The 13,076-nt window shown below is 49.6% G+C and overlaps 1 protein-coding gene across 10 annotated transcripts in view; it reads right to left on the bottom strand.

Moving 5' to 3' along the window:
* The window catches only part of dnm1a (dynamin 1a), a 79,589-nt gene that overhangs the window by 10,384 nt on the left and 56,129 nt on the right, over positions 1-13,076 (bottom strand). For all 10 annotated transcript variants that reach the window (XM_035392250.1, XM_035392254.1, XM_035392258.1 and 7 more), the window contains exons 16-18: positions 2,933-3,042; positions 1,844-1,955; positions 1,166-1,177 (exon numbers count right to left, since the gene is read on the bottom strand). In XM_035392250.1, coding sequence (XP_035248141.1) covers positions 1,166-1,177; positions 1,844-1,955; positions 2,933-3,042 — 234 coding nt within the window. The remainder of the gene's footprint in view (positions 1-1,165; positions 1,178-1,843; positions 1,956-2,932; positions 3,043-13,076) is intronic.

Raw genomic sequence — 13,076 nt, 5'->3', positions numbered from 1 at the left:
GGGTGGGAGGTGGTGCTACCGTGTTAGGGGAGGTGCTATCGTGTTAGCGGGGGGGCGCTAACACGGTGACGTCTGACGCGACGTCATTCACAATTTTTTGCTGTTGCTCGACAACGAGAATGGAGGTTGCCAAAGTTGCAAGAAGTCGCCAAATTTCTCGCTAGTCGCTAGATAAGATTTTTAGTCACTAGGACGGTCAAAACGTCGCTAAATCTAGCGACAAAGTCGCTAAATTGGCAACACTGTCTGTACCAGAATAGAAGAGGACTGAACTAAACCAAACTGAACTGGACCGAAACCGGACTGAGCCAAACCAAACTGAACCGAACTGGGCTGTGGTATCAGCCAGTAGTTCTGGTTTGAAAGTACCCTCACGGCAACATAGAGTAAATATGTGGAATGTCTTTGAAAATATGATGAACATATTTCACAGCAGCATATTTTTAGACAAATACATTGCAAATGTGAAAGTAACAGTGATTTGTATATTTACCCACATAACAATAATATATTTCAATATATTTGCAGTATATTCCATTTGTGTGCGTATGTGCTAGTTCTCCCTGCAGTCATACATCACTCATTTTGCAGTAGAGATTGTTTTGGCTCCTGCCCAACAGAAAAATGTGATTTGTTCAGCTTTTTATCAGATTCTTGATTTGGTTTGTTTCATTTTGCAAAACACAAATGTGTCCATTAATTATAAAGGTCTATGAAACTACTGGGGAGAAGCATCATGAAGCTTCAGGGTTCAAAAAGCAAACAACCAATCGCTGCCAACTGATTACTTAATGGAGTTCCACTGAGCATTACAGCCACTTTCCACAGTGTTACACCATATTGATGCATGTATAAACACAATCACACACACACACACACACACACACACACAATGCCACAAGCCACACAGCCAAACTGAGCCGCCTGCATGTACACTTACATTTGTGTCATCAGAAACTAGGACACCCCCCTTACAGTAACATCTAAACATACCTGTACACCTTCACTGTCCCTGTTTAATATGGGCACTTCAATAACAGCTTTCTTCGTTCACTCAAACAGAGAGATTGACAGGTGCTTGTCTGAATGTATTTGTGTGTGTGTTTATGAAAAAGCATCATGTCAATGTATGGTGAAACAGTCACAAGGGACACGACACACCTACCTTCTCTTTTTCCTTAGGGGGGGCAACCAGAGCCCCGTCAGCCAGAGGAAAGAGGGGACACACGAAAAACAGACATTTACGAAGAGCTCGCGCAACGACCGCCCCGGTGAGCCCACACACACTCACACACACACCTGGCTTTCATATCATTTCATATTTCATATTTCATATTTCACCTGACGCATCGGTTATTTTGTCTTTCTGAATGTGTATTCATTTATGTAAGTGAAATGTCTGGTACTTTTTGTGCTGTTGTAAACATGTGGCCTGTAGGCGTAATTTTGTGCATCTGCTCCAAAACACATTTCAAATGTAAATTTCAAGCAGGTTGCACTAACTGCTGCATTTTTAAACATTTTTCCAAAGTATACCGTATGATCCACGTATCAAAAACACCTTTCTTAAATTCTGGCTTTCTTTTATTTGAACACAAACCTCTTTTTTTTTCTAGAGTTTACATTCCACGGTTTCATTTGCATGGGAGCCCTCTCAAAATGGAGGCAGGTTTGCACACGAGGTCTGGTGAGTGGATTGCGTGTTTGTGCCCTCTGCATTGCCGACGCCGGCGACGGCACCGGTGACTGGCGAGGCCGTAAATTCGCGGCGGCAGGTTTTACCGCCACCCCGTCCCGAGCCCGCGCGCCACACCTTTTTTTACTGCGCGGCGAGCGTTCCTACCGTGATGCGTTCTGGGTAAACGCCGGCACGCATGAAGGAGGCCTTCCAGCCGTCCACCTCCTCCTGCGACTCGCAGGCCAGCTCCAGCTGGCGGTAGTCCTTGTACACGTTCCTGTGGGGCGCAGGCAGGGGGCGCTGTTACGGTGGGGGGGGGGGGGGGATGCTGCCCAAATGCACATCTCTCACTTACGCTTCTGCACACGCAACTTCAGTGCCTGTTTTATTTACACTGCAGGCTAAAGGTATTAGGCTACCTGGGGCTTTAAGAGAACTTAAGGTAGATAAGATTTCACTCACGTACCCTTCCACCTCCCACTTTGCAAAATGATTGGATAGAATTCCAATAATGAAATTGTAATTAAATCCAAAGGAGGCTATTTTGAGGAAAGCTGTGTCTAAGATTATTTTTAAGTTAACGTCATCGTTTTGTGTTATTGTAAGTGGAAATCGGAAAAAAAATGTTTGTGCTTTGGTTTGTTAATGTGCATATATTAACTGAATTCTTCTCTACCCAAAATAAAAATAAATAAAAATACAGGTGGCCTAATACTTTTGTGCAGTATGTGTGTACAGAGGTGTGTATTTGTGTGTATGCGTATGTATGGTGGTGTGTGCATTTGTGTGTGTGGTGCTGTGTCTGTGTATATGTGTATGTGTGGACATGCTTGTGTGTGAGTGTTTGTGTGTGAGAGTGTGTGTATATGTGTGTGTGTGTGTGTATGTGCGCACATGTGCATGTGAGAGTGTGTGTGTGTGTGTGTGTGTGTGTGTGTTTGAAAGTATGTGTAAGAGTATGTGTGAGAGAGTGTATGTGTATGTGTGAGAGTGCGTGTGCATGTGTCTGTGTATGAGTGTGAGTGCATGCTTGTGTGTGTGTGTGAGTGCATGCTTTTGTGTGAGTGTGAGTGTGTGTGTGTACGTGTATGTCTGCGTGTGTGTGCGTGTGTGAGTGAGTGCATGCTTGTGTGTGCGTGTGAGTGTGTGTGTGCATGTATGTGTGCACGTGTGAGCGTGTGAGTGCATGCTTATGTACGTGTGTGTGTAGGTGTGTGTGTGTGTGTGTGTGTGTGTGCGCGTGTGTGTGTGTACCTCTGCTCGGTGTTGAACAGGGCGAAGATGTGCTTGCTGGACATGAAGCCTTTCTCCACATCCCTCAGTTTCAGATTATCGACTTGCAGCATGTACTTCTTCTCCTTTTCCTGCAGGGGGCAGCATGCACAGGTCAGAAATGGGAGAATAGGAGCAGAGAGAGAGAGAGAGAGAGGGACACCAGAAGGGCTGTTTTACACCCCACCGCATTGGTCTGGAACTGATTAAAGCTATGCAGCTAAAAAAAGAAAAAAGAAAAAAGTAAGGCTGGCGAGGGGGAACAGGACGGCGGGCGAGGGGGGAACAGGACGGCGGGCGAGGGGGGAACAGGACGGTGGGCGAGGGGGGAACAGGACGGCGGGCGAGGGGGGAACAGGACGGCGGGCGAGGGGGGAACAGGACGGTGGGCGAGGGGGGAACAGGACGGCGGGCGAGGGGGAACAGGACGGCGGGCGAGGGGGGAACAGGACGGTGGGCGAGGGGGAACAGGACGGCGGGCGAGGGGGGAACAGGACGGTGGGCGAGGGAGGAACAGGATGGTGGGCGAGGGGGGAACAGGATGGTGGGCGAGGGGGGAACAGGACGGCGGGCGAGTGGGGAACAGGATGGTGGGCGAGGGGGGAACAGGACGGTGGGCGAGGGGGAACAGGACAGCGGGCGAGGGGGGAACAGGATGGTGGGTGAGGGGGGAACAGGACGGTGGGCGAGGGGGAACAGGACATCGGGCGAGGGGGGAACAGGACGGTGGGCGAGGGGGAACAGGACAGCGGGCGAGGGGGGAACAGGATGGTGGGTGAGGGGGGAACAGGACGGTGTTCGAGGGGGGAACAGGACATCAGGCGAGGGGGGTACAGGACAGCGGGCAGCGGCCACAGCAGCCTGGCAAGATCCCGGGACAGGAACCCACAGATGAGGGACGGTATTCCCCTAAACTGCCAGAGCCCCAAATCCAAGTTACACTTCCCCCCCCCCCCCCCCCCCCCCCCCCTCACCGCATTGCTGGGAACCACTGCTTTCCATAAAAACCCCAGATATGCTAAAAAGCTCCCAGCCCGCTCGCAGGAGGCCCGCACCCCATAACCCCCCCCCCCCCCCCCCCCCCCCCCACGTCCCCCCCGGCCGCTGAGTAAACTCATCCCTGCAGAAAGACCCGGGTGTCCTGCACGGCGCAGTCAACCAGCGGCTTCAGGGGTGACGTCACCGCCAGTGACAAAGCCATCGCTCCAAACGAGCCCCAAACTACTCTGAGGGAGGAGAGAGCCCCGCCAGTGACTCACAGGGGGCAGGACTTTCCCTTCCTCCCAGCCAGAGCACAAATAGAGAGAGAGAGAGAGGGAGAGAGAGGAGCAGAAAGAGAGAGTGAAACTGATTTTTTTTAATAGCTTTTTTTAGTTTTGACCAGTCATCAGTAAAAATGATGATGATTACACACAGAGAGAAGGAAAGAGAATGAGGCATGGGGAGAAAGTTGGAGGAAGAGCAAAAAAAGGTCAAGGGAAAGATGGATGGCATGAAAAGAGATTAAGAGGTGGAGGAGTGTAAGAGAAAGAGGAAACGAGACTGAAAGAAAGAACAGAGGCAACCTGCCATGTTTCACCACACCTCCCCCAACACACCCACCCACACATACACACACTCACACACACACAAACACACCCACACACCCATACACACATACTGACACACACACACACACACACACACACACATATACACACACTCTCACATACATACACACATGCACGCACACACATATGTGCACGCACACACACATACACACGCACAGGCACGCGCGCACACACACAGTAGTGTCTTGGCGAATATTGTGGAGTGTGTAGTGCTCTGGTGTTAGTCGGGGGGGGGGGAGAGGGGTCCTGCCCAAGTCAGAAGGGACGGAGTCATACACCAGTGTGTAAAAAGGGTACTGCTCCTTTAAGACGAGCGGCCATACGCGTGTGTGTAAAAGGGGTACCGTGCCTTTAAGAGGAGCGGCCGTACGCCGGTGTGTAAAAGGGGCACTGTCCCTTTAAGAGGAGTGGCCGTATGCCTGTGTGTAAAATGGACACTGTCCCTTTAAGAGGAGTGGCCGTATGCCTGTGTGTAAAATGGGCACTGTCCCTTTAACAAGAGCGGCATATGTCTGTGTGTAAAAGGAGCACTGTCCCTTTAAGAGGAGTGGCTGTATGTCTGTGTGTAAAAGGAGCACTGACCCTTTAAGAGGAGTGGTCCTATGCCTGTGTGAAAAAAGGGCACTGTCCCTTTAAGAGGAGTGGCCGTACGTCTGTGTGTAAAATGGGCACTGTCCCTTTAAGAGGAGTGGCCGTATGCCTGTGTGTAAAATGGGCACTGTCCCTTTAAGAGGAGCGGCCGTAAGCCTGTGTGTAAAATGGGTACTGTCCCTTTAAGAGGAGCGGCCGTAAGCCTGTGTGTAAAATGGGTACTGTCCCTTTAAGAGGAGCGGCCGTAAGCCTGTGTGTAAAATGGGTACTGTCCCTTTAAGAGGAGTGGCCGTATGCCTGTGTGTAAAATGGGCACTGTCCCTTTAAGAGGAGCGGCCGTAAGCCTGTGTGTAAAATGGGTACTGTCCCTTTAAGAGGAGCGGCCGTAAGCCTGTGTGTAAAATGGGTACTGTCCCTTTAAGAGGAGCGGCCGTAAGCCTGTGTGTAAAATGGGTACTGTCCCTTTAAGAGAAAGGCCGTATGTCTGTGTGTAAAAGCAGACTGAACAGCACTGGTGACTTTGGTTTGCATCAAAGAGGCCGTCCACATCTGGGAGCCATAATCCGGCTCCTAACCTCTCATTACCAAAAAGACGCTGTCTTGGGTGGGGGCCAACAGTCATTTCAAAACACAGTCTCTCCCCCCCCACCCCCACCCCTTGTCTCGGTCTTTCTTTCTCCTTTTCAAACAAGATATAGGAATGGTAAATTGGGCTAAAATGATAAATTATGGAAGATTTTGTTTAAACATGTCAAATGGATGTCAAAAGTCAAGTCTCCCTCTTTTTCCATCGCAGCAAAAGAGTAACATGCTTCTACCATAACCGTTACCACTCAGCTACATCGCGGTAGTTGCCATGGAAACCGGTGGCGCTTAAGTGGGGAGCTTGCAGCGCTGGACCCTGTACATACAGTAAAGCGGAGAGGGTACAAAAAGAGAATTACGAGCGAAACCATACATTCCTGCTCCGTAGAGAGAGGCCGCGTCTAAATTCACTTCGGAGATTTATCAGAATGAACGCGAAGTAAAATGATGGAAAATCTTGCGGATTAAATGAAAGAGGCGTTTCTGAATCTGACCCAGTCGATGCCGGCGACATGCGGGTACGATTACAGCACTGCAGGTGTGACGAAAGAAATAAGAAACAATAAAAACACAGATAAATCTGTTTCCCCTCGGATGTTCCGCTGAAAGAAACCGGACAGGGAAGCTGTGTTACGTCACTGTCTTGGTGAATTAGCAAACGCGCGAGACAGTGAACACAGCCCACATGTAGCTCGCTGCGCGGAGAATGTTTCTGAGCAGCGAAACTCTCGCCAATTCAAACCGAAAAGTTCTCATTCAGAGGACATCGGGTCTGCACACCTTTATGGGATCTAAACATACTGCGAAAAATTGTGACTTTTTAAAAAAGATATGTTTTGCAGCACTTAAAAATATATATGTTGCAATATCTGAATGCAACAATAATTCATATATTTTACCATAGATTGTGAAATGTTGCAGTATCTTGATATAGTATCAGTATCTTTCAGTCAGTAAGAGTATTTAGACCAGTGGTCTCCAACCCTGGTCCTGGAGAGCTACAGGGTCTGCTGGTTTTCATAGTGATTCTGCACTTCATGAATCAATTAGAGCAGTTGATTACACAATTAACTCAACTCACCTGGTGCCTTGGGTCTCAATTGGCTGCTGATTTTAAGGTGAAAACAAAAACCAGCAGACCCTGCAGCTCTCCAGGACCAGGGCTGGAGACCACTGATTTAGACCAACTGACGATAAATGAGATTCCATTACAAAGATGTATGAATTTGAATGAACTAATTTCTAGGCTGTTTTACATACCCAACTACATTCACAATGAGAAAAAAAGAAACGGCGTTAGCTAAACATGGTACGACGCATTCGTAAATAGATCGGCGTACCGTAAGACGGGCTTAGCTGCTTTAGTCATAATGACCGTACAGTTTCACGGAGAGTTTGAGTCACTTTGAGGCAGCTGAGAGTCTGACGCAGCTCTGCTCTGCACACACAGGTTAATGAGCCGTTTATGTTCTTCGCGAGTTAAGTGTCCGTGAGGCACTGGATGCAGCCAAGAGACCAGTTCAGAATGTGATAAATGCCTTTCCAATGACTGATAACGCTTACCGGCAGTGAGCGTGTGTGTGTCTGTGTGTCTGTGTATGCTGTGGGGGGGAGGGTGTCAGCTAATTAAGCACAGTCTTCCAAAGAGGCCTAGCGTCATGGGTAGGGAGAGAAGGCCAATCACACTCCACACTAAACACTTAAAGTCAGATTCCCACACAGCCAGACGCAGCGATAACAAGGTGCTTAGTCAACAGGCTGAGGGGCGGAGCAGGACGGGGCGGGGAAGGGTGTTAGACACGCAGGGGCTGGCTGAGTCTCCCAGAAAACTCAAAGGGTCATGCTTGCTAACAGCAAACTCCTATTTCTTTATCGTTATTATCTTTTTATGACATTATTATAAACACTTTGCCAAATTTTGTTCTATTTGCCTATTAACAGATTATACTCAGGTAAATATGCTAAATAAGCAGAACTACTATTTTCTTTTATCAACCTGTTAAAATTAAACTTCCAAGTTCCAAAGGATGGAACTTGTGGTTTCCATGATGATGCAAGCACACATGCTTCCAAATCACCACAGGCCTTACAGACAAATACGTCATCACAGTATGGCCCAGTGTACATGAACTGTAAGCACTGAGTCCTTCAAGAATCTTTCCCCATTGAGTCCTTCAAGAATCTGTCCCTATTGGGTCCTTCAAGAATCTGTCCCTATTGGGTCCTTCAAGAATCTTTCCCCATTGAGTCCTTCAAGAATCTGTTCCCATTGAGTCCTTCAAGAATCTGTCCCTATTGGGTCCTTCAAGAATCTGTCCCCATTGAGTCCTTCAAGAATCTGTCCCCATTAAGTCCTTCAAGAATCTGTCCCTATTGAGTCCTTCAAGAATCTGCCCACATTGAGTCCGTCAAGAATTTAGAGTCAAATATGATTCTTGAAGAGGCCAAATGTACTTTAGTGATATTTCTGAGAAACCTTTTTAATAGTATTTTTGTCATACTTTTTATATTTAGTATATTTTATCGTATTTTTAGTATTTATTTATTTACAGAACATTTTACTATAATCAATTTGCTATTTAATTAAATTATTTGTAATTGTGATGAACATGTTTTAGTATAAAGTTGTACGCCTATGAGTCATGAGTTACAGCTATACTGTAATGTTTTTATGAATGGTTTGTTTGTACACAGGGCTGCTCTGAAAAAGAGATGTAGGTCTCTGTGGGACTTCCCTGAAATAAAGGCCGTCAGTTGCTTTTTTCCTCTTTTTTTCCCCCTTTCTCCAGCGCTGCGGTGATTGGCTGACACCGCAGGGGAAGAGGAGGATCCAGCCCTGTTTAGAGACCCGTGTGCCTGTCTGCGTTGGGGAAGCTGGAATTCATTGGAGAAAAAAGAGCAGTCGTTTATCTCATCAGTGTGGGGCAGGATATTGAATTATCCAGATGTCCCTCCCCATGCCTGTCTCCCCCTCCTCCCCCCATCCAAAACTCACCCCCCCCCCCACCCGTGGTTCTGACAGGCCAAGGTCCCGCAGTCTGTGATCTCCTGTAGGAACCAGATCCCCACCCCCCACCCCATCTCAACCACACGGGCCTTTTCAATTATGCATGTCTTAAATGAACTGAAGAATGTAGTTGGAACCCCCCACGTTTAAAAACGGCTTTAAAGTGAGAAACATCATTGGGGGGTGGGGGGGAGGGGTGTTGTGCACTGCCACCAGCGTGCAGCCCCCACCCAGGTGGAGAAAAGCGGCCATGTTTGTGCTTAGCGTACATCGCCAGAGCACGGACAGGCTGGGATCTTATTTATCCAGCGAGACAGGAGGACGAGTCGCTGAGCGCACTGAGAGAGACGGGGAACCTCCCTGAGCGCACTGAGAGAGACAGGGAACCTCCCTGAGCGCACTGAGAGAGACAGGGAACCTTCCTGAGCGCACTGAGAGAGACGGGGAACCTCCCTGAGTGCACTGAGAGAGACAGGGAACCTCCCTGAGCGCACTGAGAGAGACAGGGAACCTCCCTGAGCGCACTGAGAGAGACGGGGAACCTCCCTGAGCGCACTGAGAGAGACAGGGAACCTCCCTGAGCGCACTGAGAGAGACAGGGAACCTCCCTGAGCGCACTGAGAGAGACGGGGAACCTCCCTGAGCGCACTGAGAGAGACAGGGAACCTCCCTGAGCGCACTGAGAGAGACAGGGAACCTCCCTGAGCGCACTGAGAGAGACGGGGAACCTCCCTGAGCGCACTGAGAGAGACAGGGAACCTCCCTGAGCGCACTGAGAGAGACAGGTCACACTGCCTACGGTAACCACGCCAACCCACTCCAAACTCCACCGGTACAGGAGTGATGTCACATGACACAAACAAGCCCAACACCACTGCACATTTCTCCCCTCTCTCTCTCTCTCCCTCTCCTCTCTGTCCTGTCTCCTCTCTCCTCCCCTTCATTTGACTTATTTTTTTGTTAGTTGCAGGGGACAGGTAGCGCTGATGCTGGTTTTTTACACCGGTATTCAAACAAAGCGTCCCAGTCATCTCCATGATTGAGTGATATTCAATCAGACACAAACACAGGCATGCACACACATACATACATACAAGCACACACAGACACACACACGCACGCACACACTCACGCACGCACACAAGCACACGCGGACACACACACGCACACACGCACACACACTCACACACGCACACTAACATACATACAAGCACACACAGACACACAGACAGGCACACACACACACACAAGCACACACAGCTAGGCACACACACACACTCACGCACGCACACAAGCACACACACACACACACACACACACTCATGCGCACACACACACACACACACACACACACACACAGTTAAGGAGCTGTGGGAAGCATTTGAGTGGTTTAAATATGATCCCGTGTGAGTTCAGTCTGAGGAAGGACGTGGGCTCCAGACCCCGATCCTAACACTCCACACATGCGCCCAAATGGCACGACAGACATTCCTCTCCTCCTCGTAAAACGAATGGGGGAGGGGTCTCATCTCATTCTCCGCAGCCTTTACTGAAAATGCTTATTCAGAATTTTTTAACATTTTCTTTGGCTCGTACACAGTCTCGAGAGTCACGGTCTCGTTTTTCTGGTGCTGAGCCCGTTTCTCGGTGCGTTTCGACGGCGAGGCTCGCCGGCGTGTTTCTCTCGCGACGTCGTCTGCAGCAACGCCTCCTGGGGTTTCTCCCCTGAGCGAGCACCTCTCTGCTCACAATGACCAGGATTTAAAAAGGGGGGAGAGAAAGTAACGTCGCGTCAACGAGGGAGGGGGGGATTTGCAGTGTGTGGCTGCTGTTTTAAGGAGGGGGGGAGGGGGGTGTATTGGCTGTGTGCAGTGGGGCGCTGTTTTAAGTAGGGGGGTGGGGGGGTGTATTGGCTGTGTGCAGCGGCTGCTGTTGTCCAATGTTGGCGAGCTGAGAATTGAGATGCCTGCAGTCTAGCAGTGAGAAAAAAACCCTAGCACACCCCATCATCCAGCATCCCCCCCAACCCCCAACCCCCAACCCCCGCCCTTCCCCTCGTCTGGCTGCGTACCTTCAGAACTGCTGACCGAGCTCCCAGGAGAACCCCGGGCGCTCCGTTTTCATTCCTACACTCGAGAACGGAGAGCTGAGACCGCAGCTAAAACCATCGCCAGCTTCCCCGCTCCCAGTGTGGACCGGGACTGTCCAGTTTGGACCAAGAACGTCCAGTTTGGACCAAGAATGTCCAGTTTGGACCAAGAACTTCCAGTTTGGACCAAGAACGTCCAGTTTGGACCGGGACCGCTGTGAGAGCAGAACGGGGCCCTCTCGCTCTCTCACACCGCTGACCGCCGGACTGAGCGAGGGACCATGGGTAGAGATCGCCCCAGCAACGCAGCCAAGCACTAGCGCCTCAATTATTCCCCTTCACAAAACTGACCAATCAACCCCAAATACTTACTGCACACACACACGTGTATAAACACACACGTGCACACTCATTACACACACTCACACACACACACTCATTACACATACATCCACACACACACACACACACACACACACTCATTACACACACACTCACACTCACACACTCATTACACATACATCCACACACACACACACACACACACACTCATTACACACACACTCACACTCACACACTCCCAGACACACACACTCATGACACATACATCCACACACACACACACATACACACACTCATTACACACACACTCACACACACACACTCACTACACACACACACACACACACACACACACTCACACACACACTCACAGACACACACATACACACACACATACACACACTCATTACACACACACTCACAGACACACACACTCATTACACATACATCCACACACACACACACTCACAGACACACACACTCATTACACACACATTCACACACACTCACAGACACACACACACATACACACACACAAACACACTTACAGACACACACACAAACACACACACTCATTACACACACACACACACACTCACTACACACACATACACACACACACACACACACACACTCACTACACACACATACACACACACACACACACCCCCCCTTGCTCCGTCGGCTCCTGCTGTGTGAGGGGCTGGGATAAAGGGCTCTTTATGCCGTCTGTGGCCGGACAGGGAAAGGAAATCAGGAGTAAAAGCAGTGGAGTGAGAGCAGGGAGGCAGAGCAGCACATCTGGAGCTATTACAGCACTCTGCCTCCACGGCAACAAACCCCAACATTCCAGCACCGGCTATACAGCCACTGAGCCTCTGCAGTCAGCCACCCCTCCACCCCCGCATACACACACACACTCACACACACACACACACACACACGCATACACACACACACTCACACGCATACACACACACACACGCATACACACACACACTCACACGCACACACACGCTCACACTCACATATACACACACACTAACACACACACACACACACCCCTGCATATACACACACACATACACACACTCACGCAAACACACTCACTATACACACACACTCACACACACACTCACGCAAACACACTCATTACACACACACACATGCACACAAATACACACTCACTATACACACACACACACAATCACACACTCACACACACACACACTCACACACCTCATAATCACATGCACACACACACAAACACACACACACAATCACTTACACATGCACACACACATACACACACGCACACGTGCGCACATACACATCCCACACACTGGGCACGGGGAAATTAATGTGTTTCACTTCCTGATGACCTCTGACCTTCCACTTCCTGCTGCCCCCCCCCCCACCACCACCACCACCCCGCCAAAAAGCCAGAGGGAAAAAAGACGAACTCAGACGAATGAGAAACGAAAAAAAGAAAAAAGCTCCACCTCCTCTCTCTCTCTCTCTCTCTCTCTTTCCCCCTCTCGCCAGGGAAAGTTAGTTAACAGGACTCTGCCACGTCGATCCTGCGAGTTGGTGCTTAGCGTAGGGCTAGCGTTGGGCTGCTCTCTCCAGCTCTGTCTGAATCCCATTTTCCTCACACGGCGCGGCTCCCCGCCCTTCCCACACGGACCGGTGGACTTCTCACGAACAAAGGACACCATTTCTTTCTTTTAAGGGTTACCAAAAGGACTTCCAGCTAACTCGAGGAAGATGGGGGGGGTTCAGATTTTGGGGAGGCAGCTGGGATTGATGTGGGGGCTGCAAAGAAGGAAAGACCCCCTTTTTTTCCCACATAGCGGTCAGTTTCTGTTTCTGTTGCTGTTCTCCAATCTATCGAATGTGCCT

Source organism: Anguilla anguilla, chromosome 14, assembly GCF_013347855.1.
Source record: "Anguilla anguilla isolate fAngAng1 chromosome 14, fAngAng1.pri, whole genome shotgun sequence".
NCBI lineage: Eukaryota > Metazoa > Chordata > Actinopteri > Anguilliformes > Anguillidae > Anguilla > Anguilla anguilla.
This window is presented reverse-complemented; position numbering and strand designations above follow the sequence as displayed.